The 24688-nt window shown below is 39.0% G+C and overlaps 2 protein-coding genes across 2 annotated transcripts; both read right to left on the reverse strand.

Moving 5' to 3' along the window:
* Positions 1–1332: 1332 nt before the first annotated feature.
* Positions 1333–10097, reverse strand: rbm15 (RNA binding motif protein 15). The gene has a single exon (XM_060932015.1). It carries the CDS (start codon positions 9946–9948, stop codon positions 7375–7377), a length of 2574 nt encoding a protein of 857 aa, XP_060787998.1. The 5' UTR covers positions 9949–10097; the 3' UTR covers positions 1333–7374.
* A 4024-nt stretch (positions 10098–14121) lies between these two features.
* On the reverse strand, positions 14122–21100 carry alx3 (ALX homeobox 3). Its single transcript, XM_060930837.1, has 4 exons — positions 20773–21100; positions 15190–15467; positions 14805–14930; positions 14122–14472 (listed from the first exon to the last, which is right to left on the reverse strand). The coding sequence occupies exons 1-4, from the start codon at positions 21098–21100 to the stop codon at positions 14122–14124; spliced, it is 1083 nt and encodes a 360-aa protein (XP_060786820.1).
* Positions 21101–24688: the final 3588 nt, after the last annotated feature.

Here is a 24688-nt window from a genome sequence, read left to right on the forward strand (position 1 = left end):
TTTAGTTTACCAAATGACAATTATTCTCTATGCAATTTGCCTGCTGGTTTGAGGTCAGTTTTTTTTTTTTTTTTTCTTGTAAGCAGCATTATATATTTTTTTTTTTCAAGGGGGGCCTTTGCTGATGGTAGGGTATCAAAAAAAGTTCCAGTCAGCATTTTTAAATACTCATATACAGGGCTTAACTACATAAAATGGACTATCATTATTTCAAAGTATGTTGGAATGTGTATTTGGGTCACTGTGTGTCTAAATCTTTGAAACTTTTCCCCCCTCAGCTGGTGGTCCCAAATTAAGATGAAAATTTCCAAAACAAAACTGCTTTAAACCTGATAGGAGTGAAAATACTTCAAAGGCTCAGTCTAAAATATTTAGGGCATTGTGCTTGTAGCTACACCATTGTTAAGCATTTTGTTTTTGAAAACTGTCATATAGCTGTCATATTGTTTCTCACCAGTAATTGCCTTTTATGCACTGCATAACTGTACTAACTATTGAGATATGAGCCAAAGATGCAAGAGACTTTTTTGCATTTTACCCTCAGGCTTGTGTAGAATTTCACTTTTTCATTTATCTTTAAAATCAAAAGCTTTTCTTAGAAATTGTTTATTTAATGGTTGCTCTTACCTGCCACATAGTTTCTTGGGTCACATAGTTTCTTGGGTCACATAGCGTCCTCTAGTGGTGCAGACATTGTACTACTATTGACGGGTAACTAATTGCTGTACAGTGCTAAGTATAATATACTGTTGTGAGAATGCTGGAGTGTTAGTGTGTTACTCGAATTATTTTTTTAACTGTTTCACAAAGATCAAAAAGTGGCAAAAACTGAGGTGGTAAGTAGCTTTTATAGAAGCACCAATTAAATAAACTCCTGGTGAAAATCTGAGTTTTGTTCTGATTGGTTTGTTTAGTAAGTTTTTTAAACATTTTATCATATTTAAACAGCTCTGAAGGCAGACTTCAGTGCGAATGGAAAGCACTGCTTATTTAATCCCCCAAGACATGTTTCTATGGGCCACAGATTGCAGTTCAAGAATAAAATACAATTACAAAAGTGGTGTAACAAATGTGCCAGCTTGGTGTAATCTCACCACTCAGCATGTATGGACACCAAGTCTGGCTTTTATATCTGATTGTATTTTACTGTGTAGGTTTTGGAAGTGGTTTAAAAAAAAAAAAAGTGACTTCCTAGGATTGTTTTGCACAACTGAAATTAAAGCGAAATGGAAAATGTGACTGAATTTCATACAACTTGTGATTACAACATGCACTCAAAGGAGTTTTGATATGAATTTAAATATTAGCCTTCTCAAATGCAAGACAAGCCAATAGAAAAACATTGCTTTTATTGTGATTTCAGATACAAATATGCAGCTATACATGGCATCAGTATGATTCAAAACATTTTGCCCCCCTTTTAGCAAGCTCCCCAAATAACACTTAGCAATTGCAAAAACAAAATTTCTACTAAAGCTTACATGCACGCGCGCACACACACACACACACACAACTACTTACGATTTGGAAGCAATAATCGTAGCTCATGATTCTTTATTGAATAAAAGATGAACTGGATCTGCACCGACGCTCACAATTAAATCTCACCACCACTGGTACTGTTCCAAAATAATAATAAAGCATTGGCATCAAAAATGAAAAGAGAAGATTACCCCACAGTGCACTCATGGAGACAAACTGCTCTCCACTTCATTACAGCAGTTGTGGTCAAGTTTCTCACAGCAGCCTAGAAAAGATTCAGTGCAGAACATTACTGTGCAGTCAAACAGGGAAGTATTAATAAATCAAATCTTAGTCTACAACTCAACCATTTATACAGTTTCAAATATTAAAGTATGTACCTTCAGCAGAATGCCTAGTCTTTCCCCAGACTCAAGCCCCATTTTTACCTTGTGCTAAAATGACTGACACTTATTTTCTAAAGTGGTCAGATTTTAAAAACTTGAGGCTCACAGTTCTATTGCAGATCACAACTGTTCATCATATTCACCACTAACAGTGTCATTTTAAATGATATACATGTCAATACATGTATACAATAAGGAAGTGCTGCAGATTTATCATTCATTTCTAATCTTTAAATAGATGTCAAATCTAACATCCAATTCTGTATACGCGGACACACTGTACATCTGGTAAAAGAACAGATGACAACAGGAAGCCTGTTGCTGTATGAGGCATTTTGTTAGCATTGCCTGGCTCCATTTGTTCCCTTAGAGCACAGATTCCTAATCTCAGTCATGGTGTCATGCACATTTAAGTGTTTTCCCTGCTCTAACACACCCACTTTGAATCACGAAGGGCTGTTACTCAGGTTGGTTGAATCAGTTGTTTTAGACCAAGAAACATCACAAAGAAATAAGGTGTGCAGGACAATGGGTACTCCATGACCAGGGTTGGGAACATGTGCCTTACAGGGAAGAGTCTCTGCAAATTATTACAAAGTAATTCTGACTGATTACTTTCATCTCATGAGGAAACTTTTCTATCACGATGGGAGGGGTCTCTTCTAGGAAGACACCCCTCCCTCCCACAACAGCTCACTGAACAACTTCAGGAGTATGAAAATTCAGCAAATCACATCTAGTGACTTAATATGCTATGACCTTTAGCCAACTGAACACCTATGGGGGATTATTGACTGCTGTGTTAGTGTTATCTTTTAGAAAAATGGTCATTCCTCCAGGACAGATCCAGAGACTTGTATAATGATGAGGAGCACTCAACCTGCTCATAACTTAAGACACTTTATGCTGTCCCCCCAAATTCATTAATTTAAATATAAGTACCACCGTATTAACTAATTACCAAAATCAAATCATCTTTATAAAGCCTTTTATATACTGGTAGTATCATTGTGCATTCGTACTGTTTTATTACTATCCAAGGGCAAAGAAATTTAAAAGCATCTATTCTTCTGACTTGACTCACAGAAATGTACCAAGGCAGACAGTATGTATGGTTTAAATAATTACATCAACTGGAATCTCTGTATTGGTCAGAAGATTAGGTCAGTTGATCATATTCAGTATGTTATTCTTTTTCTAAAATTACATTTTTCATTCATACAGGAATAGATCAGTCTTTCCTAATGTCCTTGTTTCTTTCTTTCTCTCTCACACACACACAGAGGAGTGTTTTAACATGTGCAGTGTAGTGGAATCCAAAACCAGGTTTGGTGATATGATGCCAAATGAAAAGCTACCCATCAGAGCACAATTTCTGATTTATTTCTCATGTGGACTTTTTTTTAAACCATGGATGCCACTGTGCACCCACAGTGTGTCTACTTTTAAAACCAAATTATAGGCCAAACCATCATCATTCAAATCCTTAAAGGCTCATCTATCACTCTAAGGACAAAGAGCATATTTCCACAGGTTAAATGTGTTTGGACTATAATCTGGTGGGAACGTGTGAAGCTCCAGCTCAACAAGGCCTATTTTTTTTGTACAGCTCTAGAGAAATTGGCCAGCACTGAAGGATTCATGTTATTTTAGGGATCGTCTTGTTACCACCTTCTCGTCAGTAAATTATACACTAGGGATAATATTCACATGGGCATAGGAAAGGATTATGAGCTTTTATATTCAAATATTTCGAGTCAGTTTGGTCCTACAAGTTTTTATATTATTGACAGTTTCCCAGAGATCAGTCAAACCTACCTTTAAAAACAAACTGTCCCTAGGGAGTCACTATTCAGACCATTCTCTGCAAATTAAGCCTAGTCCTGACCTAAATGGCAGCATGAAAAAGTGATACACCACTGAAAATACCCATATGCTCAAGACTTACCTCCTCTAAAGCATGTTAATCCTACATACTGGTGAAATATGATGGGTAGATTTATGGCCAAAAATTACAAGTTAAACCTGCCTAGTAAACCAGTGTTTTGTTTTTAAACTTACAGCAAAGAGGTACTTTTTAAAATACTGAATTTAGATTGATTGTTTTTTAATTACTCCTGAACATGTCAGCTCAAGCAGTCCATGGATGAATTCAGGTTTAAATACATTAAATGTAAATGTGGAACTAACTGGACAAAAATCTTCTCCGGTCATATTAATAATGCAGCTACATGGGGTCGTATAATCTGTGGAACTGTCAGTTTAGTGGCAAAAGTAAACAGTTGAATCCTACATGAGCAAGTTACTCTGTCCTGCACTGATACTTACCTTTAGCAGACAGGCTCTGAGAATCAGCCCTGGTATAAAACACACTAGCCCTACTCACCACCATTGGGCAGGCACTCGCTGCTGGAGGACCTGTTGGAGAGGTGATGAAGGTGAACACAACAGCTTACTAAGGAAGAAAGGAGGCCTTTTTCTCCAGCTGAAGCTTCTTGCACGCATCTCTTCCATGTGTTAACTTGTGCTGTTTGAGGAAACTGTCAGTCTAGTTGGCAATACTTGAATTTCAGGTCAATTTAAAACAGGTCTGGATTTAATACTTCTGTCACAAATGCAAATGGAGAAAGTCAAATCTATCAGTCTAGCCTTCAGGGCCCAGAAGGGCTTTTTACTTTCTATAATCGCTCTTCTTTTTCTGATCATGGAAATCCTCTTCCTGTACTGATCTCTCAATGGAGGAGAAAAATAAACTCAAAATGTGCAAAAACCAAAAGATGGGGTAAACAAATGCCTGATCCACCGAAATAGAAAAGTATTCAAATTTGACCTTTAATTTGCAGGTGGTTGCACTGCCAATGCAAAGCAGTTGGGTTACAGTAGACCTGACCTCTTCCAGTGGATGCAGGTAGGGAAGAACCTTGGAGGACACCAGTGGCAGTGCTGGAACAAAACTCGCATCTTATTTGAAGTTCTGTGCAATCAACAGCTCCCCTCTGACTTTGGTCAACAGCAGAGCACACAAGTCTGCTACAGAGAGCACGGTAGCAAAATCCCCCTTCTTTCTGCTCTCGCTTCCCTCTGGAATAAGGGGGAGGTTTAGGGCAGGAGTGTGCAAGGGCTGTTAATTAGCAACTCCAGGACACAAGGTTGGAAAACACTGATCGACAACACGGCAATAAAAATGCTCTCGGCTCTTAATGTCATCACTGATCCACATATGGGAATTTTTTTTCCTGAGCAGAAACAAAATCAGCAACAATTCCATCGAAACACAACCGCAAAGCAGTGGGAGATGGTCTTCGATTCATTTCCAACGAATGAACATTTCTCCCTCAAATGAAACAATTTATTGATAGCAAGACAAAATCAAATAAGTGCCAGTGCACTTGTGTGTATGTGGACAGCTATTTCTTAGCTGTGCGAGATGTGAATGAGCGATTCCTCTTTTTTCCTCTCCTTCAAGAAACCAGGTAAACACACCACAAAGCAAGATGGTCATATTTCCGTTTAAATATGGGAAGTGTAAGCACAAAAAAAAAAAAAACATTTACACAAGTGTGAAGCTGCTCTCTCAGCGAGAATACACAATCACTAATCGGAAAGCTCTTGTCCCTCTGCATCCAAAGGGCTCCTGTATCAACTCAATCATTTTGATTCCAGACATGAGAAGTCCTTTGTTGCAACGGTCCTTTTTCATCCTGAGAGATGTCTACTGAAAGTACAGTATATCTTACTCATCCATACATATAGAACAGCTTAATTATCTTAATTCACAAACCAATCTGCTTTTTAAAAAAATGCAATTTAGTGTGATTTTAAAATGATAGATGGCATAATACAGATGGAATTAACACATTTGCTAAATCAGACTCTAGACACTACGCAAAAAAAAAAAAAAAATAGAAATGCAAAAATTCTGATGTAGGGGATTAGAAAAGTATGCTGCGTGTCTATAACAGAATATCCAAACAACTGGTTATTCAACTTAAAACATAATTAAATGTAGGGCTGCACAATTAAGCATACAACAGAAAGTAGATTCAATAATTAATTCATGCTCTTCAGTGGTATGATCACTGGAGTCACATGTTCTGAAAAATTACAGCACTTTGTGCTTTTGCGCTGAACCATAATCATTATTAATGTACTAAAAAAATAAACACTTTGATCACCTTTAATTGTACAGCCCCGCTTCAAGTATGTGCCAAGCTGACAAAGTGTGTTAGTACATATGGAATATAGAGCATAGCAGAATTACATCACCATAGGCATTATTATGTTTAGCAAATTGGAAGGAACACTTTTCCACTCACATTTCAGTACCTGGACATCAATTTAACAATTCCTTTAATGTGGCATATTGAACAAAACTGAGGTCAATGCTGACAAAAATGAAAAAGCCACATGCATTACATACTGCTATTCTATCACGTTTTCTTTGTAACGTTCTTTGAATTTTTGTACCATGTTCTACGGGCAAGCTTAATTAAAAAAAAAAAAACGAAACACAATAAAAGCATTGAAATCAGTAGAAACTAGTGGCCGACTACATTACTAATCCCAAACAGAAATTATTTGGGAAGATCAAAAAGCAAAGTGAAAATGTCTCAAGAGAACTAGTTTTTGAGATGATCTTGTCAATACAAAAAGACAAATACAAGAGGATATCTAAATTATAAGCTATGTGCGATGGTCTGTGTAAATGGTGGTTTTGAAACATGTTAGAATTAAAAGACAAAAATAAATCACCGAATCATTTTATAAGATGCCGTGAGCATTATAAAATCTTGAAAACAATTTGTAGCCTTGTTAAACGCTTGCCCAGTTACACACTGATAAACACTTCAATACTAAAGTACAGTTGTGTATACATTATAGTCTGCAAACTTTTGAACTGTGAACTACCCCGTAACGGTTTCAAAACAGGACAACAGTCAACATGCAGTTTTAAGTGAGAAATACCTGGACTGCTTTAGGTGAACTATAGAACTACACACCTAGGCCTATGTTACACTTTCTCTTCATCATTAACTGATTGTTCCAAGCGTTAAACCACAATGACTCAATATCCTTTTTTTTTAAATAAAAAATATATATAATATACCTACATGAACCAACTTTCTTGTTAATATCCATATAGGGAACTGCTTACAATCTAATGGCTAAACAAACATGTATAAGATTCTCAGCAGTACAGTGTAAATGTTCAATTTTCAAAGTTGTGTCTGCCTTTCCTCTTTCACACTTTCGAATAGTTGTACAGTATCACAATGATTTGGTTTGGAAACGCAACTTACATTGGTGAGCAAATATTGCAATATGAAACCCAATTTTGCTATATGAGGCATGTTTTTCATGCATTTCATTTGGCAGAACAGATGACATATCCTTTTAATAACTGTTTTAAACTATAGTTGCTGCACCAAGCTTAACAGAGCATGCAAATGAGACATTTCTTTTTTTATAACAATGCTTTTTTTTTTGTTTGTTTGTGTTCTGACTGTTAGGAAGCTCCGCGGACAATGATCATGACAAGATAGTCCTCTTCCGTTTTGGCAAGAGCTTTTGCAGAGGAATCTAAGAACTGCTGAGAGAAATCGCAGGGTGGGAACGCGTGCAACACCCCCGCGTTGTCCTTATCGCGAGTGCCCCCCACAGGTAAACTGATTACCCCAGCTGCCTGCTTTTGCTTCAGATACGAGACCAGGTTGCGCAGAGGACGCTGGGTCGAAGTTGCTGGATCTGTTGAAGAGGAAGATGATGTATCCTCCGAGTTGGCAGGAACTGCAAGGAGAATGGCATACCCGCCTGGGCCTGCCACTTTGATGCGGCGTGACACCTCGTCCATCTTGGGCTGGTCGAGCCGAAGGCGCTGTGTGATGCGGAGCTGGGTCACCTTCCCTCCTGTGCTGCCATCAACCAGGAGGGTGTTGGCCACACTCAGGTCACCCTCCAGGATGTGCATGCTGGCTGGGAAATTGCTATTCTTCAGGAGAAGCATTCCATTCCAAGCCATACTCAGCTTTCCACCAGCATCCTGCTTGGATGACTGACTGCCCTTAGAGCTCCCTTCAGCTCTCTCTCTCTTTGAAGGCCCTTTGCTCACTTCACTTGCTTTGCGTTTTCTCTCTGATGGGCTTGCACCAATGCTGGACTCAGACAGACTGCTGCTGCTCTTAAGGCGCTTCTCTCCAGGAACCCTGTCTAGGCTGCCGCGGTGCTCTCGTGCCGGAGACAGCCGCTCTGCTCTCGTTGGCCGCTCAGAGTCACTGAAGCGACCGTCACGACTGCTACCACCTGGGCTGCCCTCGGTAGATGGGGCTCTCCGGCGCCGGACTGCCCACTCGCTGCTGCTGTCGGGTGAGCAGTCTAGGTGTCGTCCATCCTCTAGAAGGCGCCGTTTTCTTGCAGCATCTCTGCTCGGCAGCTCCCGCTCCAGGGACCATGGCTCTCTTGGCCGTCGATCTCGTTCCAAGTGCTCCAGTGGTTCAAAAGCAGGAGTTCTTACTCTTTCGCGGATTGCAGGGGCTGGCCACTCTGCACTAGCATAGAGCTCCCGTTCTCTAAAATGCAGTGACGGAGGAGTTCTTTCTCTGACCCTGATGGCTTCAGGAGCTGCACGGTGAACAAAGGACTCAGCCACAACCTCATAGTGGGGCAGGGGGAGCGGCTGGAGGAACTGTTGCTGGTAGCGGTGCTCTGTGTCTGCAAAATCCACTCTGAGTCGTCGGTCTGGGCCTCCAAGAGGAAAACCACGCATGTGTGTGCAAGCTGCTTGAGCAGCATCCAAGCTTTCATACTGAATGTAGGCCCACGTGTCCCCTTTCCTGTAGTCTATAGTCCTAATAGTGCCAAAGCGATCAAACTCCCTTGCTAACGCAGCCAGGGGAACCCAAGGTCCCAGGCCCCCCACCCAGAGGCGTGTCGTTGGGGTCGCCTTTCCATAACCAATTTTAATAGCATTTCGGCCAACCACTTTTCCTGACATGCTGATCTTTGCTCTGTGGGCCATGTCCAAGTTCTCAAACTTAAGAAATCCATATGTGCTGTTTTGGCCCCGGGCAGGTCTCTTGATGTCCACTTCGGTGATGGCCCCAAAGCGGTCAAATGCCCTCCTCAGATCATTTTCTGTTACTGTGATGTCCAAGTTACCCAAAAACAACGTTCGGTTAGCTCTTTGGTCGTCCTCAGGAGAAATAAAATCCTCTTCGCGAAAGGCAGCAGCTCGTTCAGCAATATAAGTGGGTCTTGCTCTGGCTTCATAAAAGGCAAACTCTCTTTCTCGCTCCAGCTCTCTGGGTAAGGGAGGTGGTGGGGGTGGAGGGAGTCGACCAAGTGCTAACTGCTGGAGCCTGTAGTCCCTGTAACCGAGTCCAGTAGGGGACAGAGGCCGCTGGGTGTGCAAATGTCTGTGGCCAGCCACAGCAGAAAAGTGGTCTTTCTCCACGGGTGATCGACTTCTTCTCCTGTTCATGTACACCGCTTCGATTTTCAGAGGGCGGTCATAGAGCACCAGGCGACCTCGGGCGTGTTTCGCCGCTCTGGCATCATCGGGCCTCCTGAAGTTCACAAAAGCGATTCTTTCGTCGTTAACGCGGCTAATTTTCACACTCACGTCGCCGAATTTCTTGAACTCGTGAAACAAGCCGTCCTCGATCTCCTCGTCGCTCAGCTGCGACCCCAGTTCGCTTATTTTTAGGGTTTTGTACTCACTCTCGTTAGCGGCGAGCTGACTGCGCTGATCTGAGCGCGAGTTGCTTCTCGCGGCCGCTTCGAGCGACAAGCTCGAGTTGTGATTCTTGCTGCTAGCGCTAGCAACGGGGCTGGTGTAGCTATGACTGTTTCCCGTACGACTAGAAGCATGTCCGTCAAAGTCCCGACTATCCCTTTTATCTCCAAGTAAACTCCTTCTCGCCGAACCTCCTTCGCTTTTGGAAGAGCTATTTCCATTGTTGCTTCCGCCAGAAATCGCCACAACCCCCATTTTCTTACTGCTCGGATGGCTTCCTCCTCTGTCTCGAACATCGTCCACGGCCCTTGAGCGTTTTTTCACTGGCGACCTTTCTTTTCCTTTCATGGTGGATATTCTGCGACTCTACGGCTTATAACAAACACTTACAAAGAGACTACACTACAACAATTAATTAATTTAGACGACAAATACTACAACTCGCTCAATATCGTAGCTGCAAAACAACCACATACGCCATCTTGTATAGACTACAGTGTTCCTCACCCTAAGAATTTGATTGGCTTGCTAAGCTGACAGAGTATAAGGCTATTGGCTGCAGTTCACATCAATCAAGGAAGTCCGTAAACGCCCAGATGACTTTTCTTCCCATAGAGATGCTTCGCCCTCGTGGCATGCGGAAATAAACTCTGAAAAGGATAATTATGGACTTTACAGTACTTACTATTGAAAGGTGTATATACCTACACTGCTGATTTAGGTAGTTAGTCATTATAATGCCCAACATTTCTGGAAAAATGGGGCAAATGGTTTGATTTTACATCTAAAACCGGTGACCTTTGCGAGAAACTATTCAGGATGCATGTTCACCTTATGTCCAAGAGATGGCGCCACCTGTATTTTTTTTTTAGAAAGGCTTGTAAATATACTTACATGTATATACTATACGGTGGTGTAGTGGTTAGCACTGTCACCTCACAGCAAGTGTACGACTTCACAGCAAGAAGGTCCTGGGTTCAAGGCCAGTGAGGGCCTTTCTGTGTGGAGTTTGCATGTTCTCCCCGTGTCCATGTGGGTTTCCTCCGGGTGCTCTGGTTTCCCCCAAAGGCATGGAGGTTAGACTAATTGGCGGCTCTTAATTGACCGTAGGTGTAAATGGTTGTGTGTCTCTATGTGTCAGCCCTGCGATAACCTGACGACTTGTCCAGGGTGTACCCTGCCTCTCGCCCATAGTCAGCTGGGATAGGCTCCAGCTTGCCTGCGACCCTGTAGAACAGGATAAGTGGCTACAGATGATGGATGGATTTTATTTTCTTATATCATTACATGAATGGGAGCAAAGCCTGTGTAGCTGGAGGAGGCATGTCTGTCTCAAAGGACCAGGCTGGAATTCTAAGCTGTGGGTGTGGAGGGTCTCTCTCTCTCTCTCTCTCTCTCTCTCTCTCTCTCCTCTATTGGAAACACATGTCCTTTCTCTCCTTAAAGCATGATATGGTATGCCAGACTGGCACTTAATGTGGTCCAGCACTGGTATGATGTTTAATGTATGATGTTTAACATATAATGGAAACACTGAAGCAATCTTCTTTTATTGCTTACTCAGATAATCAGAACAATGGCTATGAACAGGTCAAAACTGTGGTGTTTCACTTTTTGTTACTTTAGAATTACATCCTAGTCATTCTTTAGACTGAAATAGTGGCTGGCAGGACTGGCATGCAGTCATTAGATCCAGATGGAGCTGTCCTGTGCAGTACCACATACATATTAAGCCATGCTGCACTCTGGTGGATGGCCGATGTTTCCTGTATGTATGTTACATGATTAAAGTCAAACAAAACCCCTAAATAAACACTGTCTGCCAATCATGACAAGTGCCCTGAAGACACCCCCATCCCTACATGTTTAAATTATAAATAAAACTTTATAACATCATCTTCTCTATTTTAAAAGTTATGAAATTGCTAAAAAATAGGCTTACCTGGGGCGGCACGGTGGTGTAGTGGTTAGCGCTGTTGCCTCACAGCAAGAAGGTCCGGGTTCGAGCCCCGTGGCCGGCGAGGGCCTTTCTGTGCGGAGTTTGCATGTTCTCCCCGTGTCTGCGTGGGTTTCCTCCGGGTGCTCCGGTTTCCCCCACAGTCCAAAGACATGCAGGTTAGGTTAACTGGTGACTCTAAATTGACCGTAGGTGTGAATGTGAGTGTGAATGGTTGTCTGTGTCTATGTGTCAGCCCTGTGATGACCTGGCGACTTGTCCAGGGTGTACCCCGCCTTTCGCCCGTAGTCAGCTGGGATAGGCTCCAGCTTGCCTGCGACCCTGTAGAACAGGATAAAGTGGCTAGAGATAATGAGATGAGATGAGGCTTACCTGGTTGCAGCCATTTGCACAGAAACTGGATATCTGCTTGTGACGTAACCGGATCACGAGTATGCTGTTTCCCTTAGTAACACACAGCCGTCAAATAAAGGCTTCTAATTCTTAAAAAAAAATCCCGGGGCACCACTGCTCGTTCTCTCTCTCTCTCTTTCTTTCTGTGTGTGTGTGTGTGTGTGTGTGTGTGAGTGCTTTCACTGCTTGAGATAGGTTAAATCCAGAGAAAGGACTTCACTCTGCTTTAATGTATATGTGAAAAATAAAGGCTTGTAATTCTAAAAATCTAATCAGAAATTTTCTGTAACCATGTGATTTTACTGGCAACAAAATAAACGAATCCACAACTTCACTTTTATGAAGTTTAAATCTCACTCGGCTAGATAATGCATACGCAGTATTGACACAAATACTAGTAAACAATGTCCATTATCAAAGGAATGCAATTCTTGCCATCTAGAAATATCGCTATTCTTAGTGAATATAAACAAAGAAAAGCATGTCATAAAAATACAAGGAAAATCGAAATTTTTATGAAAAAAAATACTGAGTAGCAGGCAATGGAGTGTTTATAAGTAGCAAAAGGCTCCCAAAGGCTGGGTATGTGTGTGCACTCTCTGTTTATGTGTGTGTGTGTGTGTGTGTGTGTGTGTGTGTGTGTGTGTGTGTGTGTGTGTGTTCACCGCTTCAATGATCAGGCTTATTTTTACACCCAAATGCTTAATACTCAGACATCTTTAGGGTTGTTTACAACAATTTAGAAGCAATGTATCCACTAGACCTCAGCCTTGGAAAGCCATGTAGCATGTAAGTAACATCACAATCTCAGATTCTCTCACGTAATTTGTACTCAGAGTGTGATATTTAAACTTCGGAGAGAGTAACATTGTTTTTCTTTTAAAATAAAATCTGTTCACAGTATACAGGTACAAATATGAACAAGTGAACACTTCAACATGTCTTGTAGAGATATTATCTGTCAGTATAAAGGAGTTTATTTTTTGGGTTTTGTTTGCCTTTAAGGTGTCATGGTTAAAATTAGGGTATTAGCCATCTGAAATCATAATGGATTTCTAAAACAGTTTTAGTGTTGTATGAGCTATAAAAGCAGAGTTGAAAAACTAAAAAAAAAATTAAAAGAAAATATTTTTCCAGAAGCAAAAGTAATAGTTCCTAATGTAAAATACAAGTCTGTGCAAGATTGTGTCAGATTTCATTCATTATGGGTTGTACTTTGTGTCCTATCCAAGCACTTTGAAATATGGTACATAACAATATTGTTATTGTTCAATTGGTTACCATATCATTTTTTAAGCTTGCAGTCACATCTGCTGGCAGAAAACATTCTTAACATTAATGAAAGGAAAGATGCCTGAAATGCATGACTAATATTATTTATGCAGGGTTATAAAATTCAATACTGTTTAAAGAGTTAGCAAAAATGGCACTGGTTTACATTGTTTGAGTTCTGAAGGCCTCCTGCATTACAGTAGACTCACATTCATTACTTTTTTAAACTAAGGATTGGAGCAAAATGATACAGACATGGAGTGCATGCTTCATATAGAGTAAATACTAGCCAGCTCTGAATCTATTGAACCATAATATAAAATTATTCTCTTTTTGCAAAAAGACCATTTGCTACCTGCTAAAATTTGGCTAATTACACAAGAATATGATAAACACAGAATTATCATGTGCCATGTGCACCTGTATGTTGTGGATTAAGGGGGGGGGGGATTTTTGTAGCTACAAATTAACTTTAATGGCAACACAACTGAAACATAAAAGCCACTTATTGACTGTCATACTACAAAAAAATCAGTATACACTGGAAATATGTAATTCACTACTTTAAATTAAAATGTAGTTCTTTTCTTTGGACATTTGCTAATTTCATAGAATACATTCTTTAAAAATTCAACATTAAGGCAACTGTTGGCCTGCATACTTTAAAACGATTGACAGTAATCCATTGCATACTCCTATATGAAAACATATAAAACAGCATATACAGGTGGCAGTTATTTTTGTTATTACAACTACATCAACTGCAAACCTACTAAAGGATTAGGACTGAAACAGTTCCTTTTGCTTGATGGGAGATGGACTCTGTCCAAAACTCTAATATTTGGGTTTCTGTGTGAATTCATTGATTATATTTTGGCTCAGTCCTAATTAAATACCAGTCATGTTGGCCAAGACAAGAGGCTGCCAGGGTCTTTGGTTTTCATACGCAGTGCCACCAGACCTGAAGGCTTGTAGTCAGACTCAGAGTTGGGCTCAAAGGAATGAGCCCCCAAACCTCCCTGGAAGCTGTGCAGGGAGTACAGGCCATTGATGCCTGGATGGTGAGGATGAGGATGATGTGGTGGGTGAGTTGGGGATGTGGACATTCCCATAAGCCCATGAGCATGGGGGTGTGCATGGGGATGAGGGTAAGGAGCCATGCAGGAAGAAGGCATGCTGTCTGTGCCCAAGACGCAACCCCCACCGGCTCCCCCTGCTCCGCCTCCTCCAGGCCACAGGTTACCCTGCATCTGAGGTGAGAGGGGTGATAAATATTAAAAATCCACATGCAAAAGTATTAAGCTCAGTTAGACTTGAGATCAGTAGAAATTCTAGACAATTCAACTGTGAATTCATAAAGTGATCTGACACACATGTACACAGGGAAAAAAACTGTCCATGAACATTTTGTTGCACAATTTTATTGGTAGGGAAAAAAGGCAATTATTGCAAATAATCTATGGAACATTTCCCTAAATATCCTATTTGGTTACTATTAACATGATAATCTTGTATGATCAGCAGCATGAAAATGGTTATTGCCTTCGTAACATATCTATGATGTGCTTATTTTGGTGTGTACCTGGTAGGTGTTGGAGCGAGGGAGCAAGGAGATATCATATGTAGCAGCAAAGTGATTTCGCACTTCCTGCAGTTTGCCATAGCGCTCCCGCTTCCTCCATTTAGCCCTTCTGTTTTGGAACCACACCTGTCAAAGCATCCCATAACAGACAAAAGATTGTGGAAATACTTTTATATTACAAAGTCCCGAATCCTAAAATTGTTCAACTTTATAACATTAACACCTTTATAACTTTGAAAAGGCAAAAGCAGTGATGATCCTGATCCTTTCACAGAAAAGAATCAGATGACATTTTTTTCTAACTCTCGTTCCATAATATGATTTTTAAATAAGCAAAATGTCAGCATGTTTACATAGATTAATGTTCCAAAGGCTCATAGATTACCTGCACTCTTGCTTCAGTGAGCTCAGTCCTCAGGGCCAACTGTTCCCGTGCATACACGTCTGGGTAGTGTGTCTTCTGAAAGACTTTCTCCAGTTCTTCCAGCTGAAAGGTACTAAATGTGGTGCGGTTTCTTCGCTTCTTGTTCTTGCCTGACAGGTTAATTGAGTCTGCAATGGTGTCTCCTTCAGTTAGTCCATCTGAAGGCTCTTTTAATTTACCACAGCATTCAGAGTCCAGAACAGGATAAGCCAAAGGCTTAGGCAATGACTTCTCCCCCACTGAGGACAGAAGAGACAAGGCAACACTTGGTTCTCTATAAACTTTCAGTAAATTTAGATTCAGAAAAAGGGGGGGGGGGGGGGGTTGAAAAACTGACCCACACCAGAGAAGCCCTGAGTTCACAATATATAACACATATAACATATAACAATGATAAGTGCATATACACAGAAAACAGTTCTCTACTTGTAACAAACATACAGCAGTGCATTAACTTTAAAGCTGAAGTGCCTTAAATGAATGCATACACACTTTCACACACTCATTCACATGAACGACAATTTTGAGTATCCAGAGGAACACAGTAACCTGAGCTAAGAACCAAACCAGGGCTCTGGAGCTGTGTGGAATGCTGCACACTGTGCCACAGTGCTACTTTAGTATTAGTATAGTATGGTACAGTGTGCTACTGTATTATATTAGTGAACAGTATAATAATATTTTACTGTACTTTTATTATTTCTTTGAATGTTTGAATTTGAGAAAGTCATTGAAAAGGTAAAGTATTTTTCTAAATAATAAACTTATTGGTTGCAAACTAACTTTATTCAGGAAATGTTTTTAAGTAAGCAGGGCTATGAATTATATTTTGGCACTGACACTCACCAGAGAACTGAGAATAAATTATTTTCAGAGATAAACAAAGATATGTGGTTTTGTATTTGGTTCATATAAACATAAAACCGAAGGATTTGCACAACCATAAACATAAAATAATGTTTATAAAAGGGGAAGAAATATCTGGGGTTTGTTTTTAATTTAGATGTCTAGTGCTTTGTGATAGAAATTGTCACCTAAAGTGGACTAGATTGTCTTTATATATGGAGAGACACATGGACTCAAGCCCAAAAACATCATGTTCATGAGAGGAGAAGAAATATTCCTTTTTGTCAAAAAATAAAGTTGCTTTTCTAGCCTGCTTTTACTGATGTGTAGAGAAAATGTAGAGACTTTCACTGATTTCTTCTGTGTTCGACCAACGTGTATGTTAGATATTTGGCAATAAACCTGATTAGCGTTAAAAATGTTCTGATAATCTATCATACACTGTAATTCATATACTTCACTGATATAATATTTTGCTATACTGTTATTAAAAACAGATACATGTACTTTTTTGATTTGGTACGTTACAGTACCATTTTTCTTTCATTTCAATGGGTAATTAATAAACTTATAAATCACATAAAATCTAGAAAACGTTCAAAATTGCTTGTACTTTAACAAAGAGAGCAGAATGATTCTACCATGTTTGCCTTGGAGTGAAGGGGCCTTGGGGGAATGTCTGTAACAAGACTAAGAGGGACACATAAACACAACCATATAGCCTGTCCCTTCAAGAAGCCAGATTATACATTTTCTTTCCTATAGGGATATAGTACACTCGGTAATACTTTAACAATTATTTTTCATTGTTTTCTACATATATTTCCAGGTAATTTGTGACAGCTAAAACATTTAAAATAATAGGCTACATGTTGCACCCTTACATCTTCCACGACTCAGTAGAGATGAGGAACGAGAAACAAAATTACCTGCCAGTGTTAACTGAACTTGATTTGACTCAGCCTCTAATCTCACAACAAACCACAAAATCACAAGTGCTTATTTTGCTCAGTGTTCACTTATGTCAATGTGGACTGAGGTTTATTCATCCAGTAGCATTGATTTTGTATGGAAGACAAGTTGCTTGTTATGTACTACAATTTTATGTGCAGTTATAAAGGTCCTTAAAGCTTCTCTGTTTGTCCGTCGGGGGGACCTGAACATTTTTCATGGAGAAGCAAAAACTTTTCCAAGTAGAATCCTTTAAGGAAGCTTAAAACCCTTAAACATTTTTGAATAATTTTCTTTTTTTAATCCTAAGAGTGTAGGCCATTTTTTCTATTTTTAAAAATATATTTTGTCTGCCAGTTCCGTTAAAGCCATTTTAATAATATTAAGAACTCGTAAAGAGTTTCTTGACAGTTACATAAATCATATCCAGAACATAAAGCAGAATGGAGAGGCTGTGGTCGTCAGTTCTGTGTTTTACAGAAGCAGTGTTGGGGTGTATGCTATGTGCAGCATCAATGCTGTGTAAATCCCATCACATTTTAAATGCCTATTTTAGTCATCTATTTTGGATGTGGTAGTAATAACTAAATTTTTCACCAACAAATCAAATGTGTTCAATTTTATAACACGTCAAGTCATTTCCAGTCACTAGAGATCACAATCAAGCACTGAGTATATGCACATGGAATTAGCCAGCAGTGTCACACCTTTTAGTAGGCTAAATGTCACAACATTAATGTTTGTTGCAGACTATCCGTAAAGCATACAGCCAAATTATTGTTCTTTTGTAGGTTTCTATAAGCTATATTTTTTACTTATATCTAAGTTATTTTAACTGACACCATGTATATTATTTTTGTAATATTATGTAATATTAAGTTAATAGTATTAATTCTCATGTAGTGAACAATACATGCATCAAGCACCTGTCACTGTGCAATAGGTCAAAATTAACATTTTTTGCATTGCTGTTACAGAAATGAACCTTTTCTAAATAACACACACACACACACACACACACACACACACACACACACACACACACACACACACACACACATTTAAAAATACAATAAATTTCAGTAAACAGTGAAACAAAATCAACATTAGGTGTGATGACCTTTGGAAAAAATAGTAGTTTCAAGTACAGTTCGTGTAATTTTATAATCAGGAAATGAGTTTTGAGTTTAACTGAGCATCTTGCAGAACCAGCCTCAGTTCTTCTGGAGACTTTGTCACACTTACTTCTTATTTTGCAGCAAAAGCCAGTGTCGGCTAAATATTGCATTAATCAGCTTAATAATCCTTTTCATTTGTGTTATGCTGATGTTCCAATGTAAAGCCACTTCCGGATAAAGTTCTTAGTGATAGCTCATGAAACATGGATGAGGAAAAATGATCAAATAAAGAATTAGAAGTTCAGCAGATTAAAATGTGTTGAATCTTTGCCCTTGTTTGAAAATGAGGATATATTTTTTTAATTATGCTCCTTGGAAAGTGCATGCTCGTATACGTGGCTAAACACAAAGGGCCTCTTATATTACAGCATAGGCTATAATAGCCAATATTATCTATTAATAAGGTATACTGCCCAAATAAAACTACATAAAAACTCGACCATCATCAGGACTGTCGTTCTGTCCGGTGAAACAACACAGACACATTTATCATTGGTAGATTTAAACATTTAATGCACTAAACAATGTCGAAAAAGAGTCAAAAGACTTCTTAGTTTGTTTTCTTCCGTATAAACGGAAACTGTAGTATTAGAGTTGACCGAGTTCCCATTGACAGATTCCTACAGATTGTAATTTGAAACGACCGGAAGTCGCTGTTTGTGTTCAGAACATGTCCGGTGTGACACAGTGTCAGAGCTGAACAGGAAGGACACCCTGTCCACAGTTCTGCACAACTGCTTCAGCAAATATACAGAAGAACAGTGAATAACAATATTATTCCGGTATTACTGTAAAACCCTCATTTCATCCCAACACTGGATAAGACATTTAATCAGTTAATTAAAAGACAGTTCTGAATAATTATAAATCAGGTTTTCGAGTCATTTGATTTGCACAGTTTGGACCTGGTTTCAATGAGCGAGTCGCTTTGTCAGTTTGAAAAATGAGTGAGTTGCTCTGTTTTGCAAAGGTTTTCTTCATAACTCATTAACTGCATATGCGCATTTTGATCATGCACACATATGCATTGCGCAGACAGCCTTAATTAAAATACAGGTTAATTTATTATACATCCATCCATTATCCATAACCGCTTATCCTGTGCAGGGTCGCAGGCAAGCTGGAGCCTATCCCAGCTGACTACGGGCGAAAGGCGGGGTACACCCTGGACAAGTCGTCAGGTCATCACAGGGCTGACACATAGACACAGACAACCATTCACACTCACATTCACACCTACGGTCAATTTAGAGTCACCAGTTAACCTAACCTGCATGTCTTTGGACTGTGGGAGAAACCGGAGCACCCGGAGGAAACCCACGCGGACACGGCGAGAGCATGCAAACTCCACACAGAAAGGCCCTCGCCGGCCACGGGGCTCGAACCCAGAACTTTCTTGATGTGAGGCGACAGTGCTAAGCACCGTGTCGCTTAATTTATTATTATTGTTGTTGTTGTTGTTGTTAATAATAATAATAATAATAATAATAATTATTATTATTATTATTATTATTATTATTATTTATCAAACCAATCAAATCATTTTATTTCAAATAAACCTTATCAATAAACATCCTCAAAAGGTCAAAAGAGATTTAAAAACATTTTCTGATTACCAACAGGCTTGTTTTTTTTGTTTTTTAAAAAATAGTCACATGCATTACTGTAGATACCTAAAGTTGTGGGGGGGGGGGGGGGGGTTTGTTTTGTTTTAAGGTGCATGAATCATAATAATAGGGTTTTCAGTGCACTTAAACAATTCTAGTCTAAATTTAATTCACTCTTATTACACACAAAAGGTGCTTCGTTTCAGCCCGTAAACTTTTTACTTAAAGCATAAAATTAAATCATATATTAGAAAGCAACACAGCATAAATTATTAAAGTATCTTTTGCATGATAAAATAATCGTTTTGTGTATTGTATTGTATTGTATTGTATTGTATTTAAACAAGGAATTGCTTAAAAACAAAGCATGTGCTATAAACAAAATGCAATGACAAAATGCATGTTTTAATTAAATGTTAATTAACAAATTAATAAAAACATATAACAAAGGCAATACCATATGCATCCATGACTTTTTAAAAAGAATTAAACTCTCATTAGCATTCTGCAGACCGGGATGTCATGTGGAAAGGAAGGTACTGCTCAGAAGCGCATCGCAGCAGGCCGAAACACTTAACTGTCCACGTTGTTATAATTATACAGTTATACTGAACTTTTTAATTAGATTGATTCTAATGAGATGTTGGGTTTAGGCATAACAGATTTCGTTCATATTTTAGAGAACTGTTTAAAAATATTTTATTTATCTAATAAATTATTGTGGGATGATTTTTTAATACATTTCGTTTATATAGAGATCTGTATTAGAGAACACATTAAAATGATGTGTTAAAAAGTAGAAATATAAGCTCGGGCAAATTTCAGCAAAATAAATACATCAGGGGTCATGATGATGATGTTGATAATGATATAGCACATACATCGTTATGTGCTATAGCTTAAGTCTAGATTTAACAGCTAACTTCTCAGTAAAGCAAAGCCTTCTCGCTTCATTGACTCACCATTGGAACTGGTGTCGTAAAACGAGCTCTTCTCGGATATGGATAACGGTTTTTGGTCCGTCGCGGTGGTGTCCAGGTACTTGCCATGTTTTCTAGGTGAGGAGCCGCCGAGGCTGTGCGTAAAGTCCGCGTGCGCGCCGTTTGCAGAGTAGCGCGCAGAAAAGAAGTCCGCGCGCACGGCGTGCCTCTGCGCCACGTGAGCGTGCGGTGATTTCTGCAGCTCGTTACACTGGAAGAACGAAGCTGAATTATGTTCCAGACCTGGAGATTGCTCCGGCGTCGTCCTGTTCGGAGGAGAAGCGAAAGACAAACAGCTCTCAGTCTCCATTGTGACGCTCCGAGCGCGCGCGCTGCCCGCTATCAACAGCGGAAAGGTTTGTGCGCGCTGGAGAGAAGGAGACGTTTTCGCCCCTGTAGCGTCTCCATTTTCAAGTGGGTGGGATTTCAGCGATCAGAAACAAAGAGCCGTGAAACGAGAAGGAAGGGAGAGAGAATGCAGCGGTCTGATCCAATCTCGCAAGAATTCAATCACGTGGAGTTTCCGTCTGTCCAATTAACTATTTGTCGACAATGTGCAAGAACATTTTCAGCAGGAAAGTTAAAGCCTGCCTGTAAATGCGTTTTTTGACAAGTAAATCACACCGAGGACTATATCATAAAAAATGGTCGCATGGAGTGTCAGGTTCCTTATTTCAAACGTGAGGAGATTGAAGTGCGTATAAGGATTACGCGTGACTCGATTGCTGCTCAAGCGCACTTCAGCACGCCGTGTGCAGCAGAAAACCCTGAATCAGTGCTGTGCGTAGAACTCACATCCCAACAGTCAAACCTGCAGCACAACCGGCTGTAAATCTCTAATAACCAATTCATTATAATTAATTGAATCCTTGTATGAATGAAACCTTATATTTTACAGACATATTTTATATTTATGTACTAGTTGTATATTTTAAAATATTTTGATGATATGCTGAAAGACAATTTATGTGCAAAGATTTTTTTTTATATCGACAGAGCATTGTTTTCGAGAAAAGAAAATCCGAAATCATGGTTTCTTTTCGGAGGCCAGCTGGCCAGGCGAATAACAAGCGGGGTAATGGGAAATAAGCGGAACAACAACAACAACAACAACAACAACTACTACTACTACTACTACTATAACTACTACTACTACTACTACTACTACTATAACTACTACTAACGAGCATTTTTTAACATAGTTACTGGGAGACCAAATGGTCTCCCAAATAGTCTCCCAGTGGCCAGATTTGGTCTCCTAGTCAATGCCAAACCAGCTTCACTGGGAGACCAAATTTTAAACCAAGTTATGTCTTATCATTTGGCTGCAATTAATTAACCAAGTACCATGTAAGTATACATTTAACACGGAAAACGAAGATCTATGTTATAAGATATACACACAAGATCATGTTGGTTAAGAAAAACAAAACTAAAATTTGGTTACTGAGATGGCTGATGTCAGAATCTGATGTCATTACTGTGTGTCTTTGAGTGTCTTTGACATAACATTTGTGCTTGGTAACTGCTCTTGATAGCTGTGTAGTCACTGTAGTGTGTTTGTCTGTATAGTGATTGGTGAACCATTTTGCATCACAGATGCCGCAGCGGTGCAGCCGCATGGACTCTGGGGCCTGTGATTGTATTGCCCAGACCAGTTGGTCTCCTAGTGGAAAATCCTTAAAAAATGCTCTGACTGCTATAACTACTACTACTACTACTACTACTACTACTAATAATAATAATAATAATAATAATAATAATAATAATAATGTAGTTTCTGGTTGTTTGGGTTTTTGTTGTTGTTCATATTGCATATTTATAAACAATTTTCCCTTTTGTTCAAAATGTCCTAACACTGAGTAATGAATGTAATGCAGAAACATACCGCGCACATGTTCAAGCATAACTGTTAGACCTGTCAAAACAAATAAAAGCTCTTGAATGTAAAACAGCAAAGTCCGTTTGTTTTCTTACTTTTGTGAACTGAAGATGTTGACATTCCGTCTGACATACTAATTTACTTCATATAAAAAGCCCAATAAAATTAGTGCTGGCATCTTCTAGCCTAAATATACAGCAGCCCGTTAAATATCTGAAAATAAATTTAACAATAGGCTACTTCATGTTAAGGCAAACGATAAATAAATAAACACACACACACACACACACACACACACACACACACACACACACACACATATATATATATATATATATATATATATATATATATATATATATATATATATATATATATATATATATATATATATATATTACATAGGACCAGAGATTCATTGTCGAGAAGACCATCACAAAAATATTCTATCTCTTATTCATTCTTCACCCAAATACAGTATAACTTTGCAAGACTATAAGATCACGAAGTACAACATCTTTAGCCTCAGTAAAACTAAACTTCATTGAAATAATTATTAATGAAGGCCTGTAGAATTGGGTCACATACGAAGACTAAAACTGGTAAGGTCGGTAAGGTGTGTACCACTGTAAATTAATTATTTGTACATAACAGTGGGGGTCCAAAAGTCTAAGAAAGTGTGTGTGTGTGTGTGTGTGTGTGTGTGTGTGTGTGTGTGTGTGTGTGTGTGTGTGTGTTTATTTAAAATTGGAAATAAACAAAAATTTTTAGAAATATTTGAAATATTTAAAAACAAAGAAAGTGAACGTTCCATAGCTTGAATCTCCAAGACTGCCCTATTTCTAGGTCCTTACTTAACTGTAATATTGACCATGTTAACTGCTTTGTATGATAGGTCAGATTTTCCTCATGCCTTATCTCTTCTATTGAAGCATGTGCTCCAATGAATTTGATCTAAAATGAATCACAAGTTTTTGCACAAACCTGTGGAGTCCACGCCAGGTCTGTCATTAAGGGGGTGGGGGTGACATACCAAATATGAAGAAGCTCGTGAGAAATTCATGTAAAAGATTTTACTTACGACAATTCTGCTTCACTCAAGTTATTGTGGATAATATAATTTGTGATGAAAATAGCTGTTGCTAAATAATTGTTGTATTAAATTAGAAAAGAACGCAGTGTGTGTGTGTGTGTGTGTGTGTGTGGTAGAACATCCTGATTAGTATTACACATGAGTTTATTGCGCAAATTTATGATATCTCAAAGAATGAGCTCCATGTAAATCTTTAAGAACCTATAACATTTTAGCATTTGCAGTATTTGATCTAGTTTGCATTATTACGCTAAGTCTAAAATCCAACTTAAAAATAAACAAATCTCTCTCTCTTCCTCTTAAAACGATGAAACACACACGCCTGTAAGCCACTCACCTTGCACACACGGAGTTGGTTAATTCTGGAAGGACCTTCTTCAAGTGTCTCATTACTGTTGATTTTGACGTTGCTGTTACAATCTCTGCAAGCAATCTCTAAACACAGGGCACTTACACAGCTTTCATTGGTTTGAAGACGCCTTATAATTTCGTTGGATACCTGAAAGGCCACACGGAGACCGACTGACGGACAAGAGTATAAACAGCAAGGTCATTTACCGTGGAGAGCATAAGAGACAGTTTATTCCGTACTGGATCCGCAACCTTTCCCAAATGTGCCATATGACGTCTTAATAGTGGAGGTTGTTTAAAAAAAAAAAAAAAAAAAATATATATATATATATATATATATATATATATATATATATATATATATATATATATATATATATATATATATATATATATCACTGTCTTAACCAACACTCAGTGTATAATTCATAATAAAAACACTGTATGTGCAATATATTCATATAAGCTTCTTGATGTCCTATCACAGGCCTACATTAAAAATAAGTATGAATGCATGTATAAATTAGCAAATCATGAATGATGAATCATGATCAAGGAGGATTTGTCGAAGG

This window comes from Neoarius graeffei, chromosome 10, assembly GCF_027579695.1.
Source record: "Neoarius graeffei isolate fNeoGra1 chromosome 10, fNeoGra1.pri, whole genome shotgun sequence".
Lineage (NCBI taxonomy): Eukaryota > Metazoa > Chordata > Actinopteri > Siluriformes > Ariidae > Neoarius > Neoarius graeffei.

Coding starts and splice junctions, on each gene's coding strand:
- rbm15 (XM_060932015.1), bottom strand. CDS start 9,948: ATGAAAGGAAAAGAAAGGTCGCCAGTGAAAAAACGCTCAAGGGCCGTG.
- alx3 (XM_060930837.1), bottom strand. CDS start 21,100: ATGGAGACTGAGAGCTGTTTGTCTTTCGCTTCTCCTCCGAACAGGACG. Junction 15,468..20,772: donor TTACGACACCAGTTCCAATG/GTGAGTCAATGA, acceptor TTCTGTCCTCAG/TGGGGGAGAAGTCATTGCCT. Junction 14,473..14,804: donor CTCGCTCCAACACCTACCAG/GTACACACCAAA, acceptor CTCTCACCTCAG/ATGCAGGGTAACCTGTGGCC.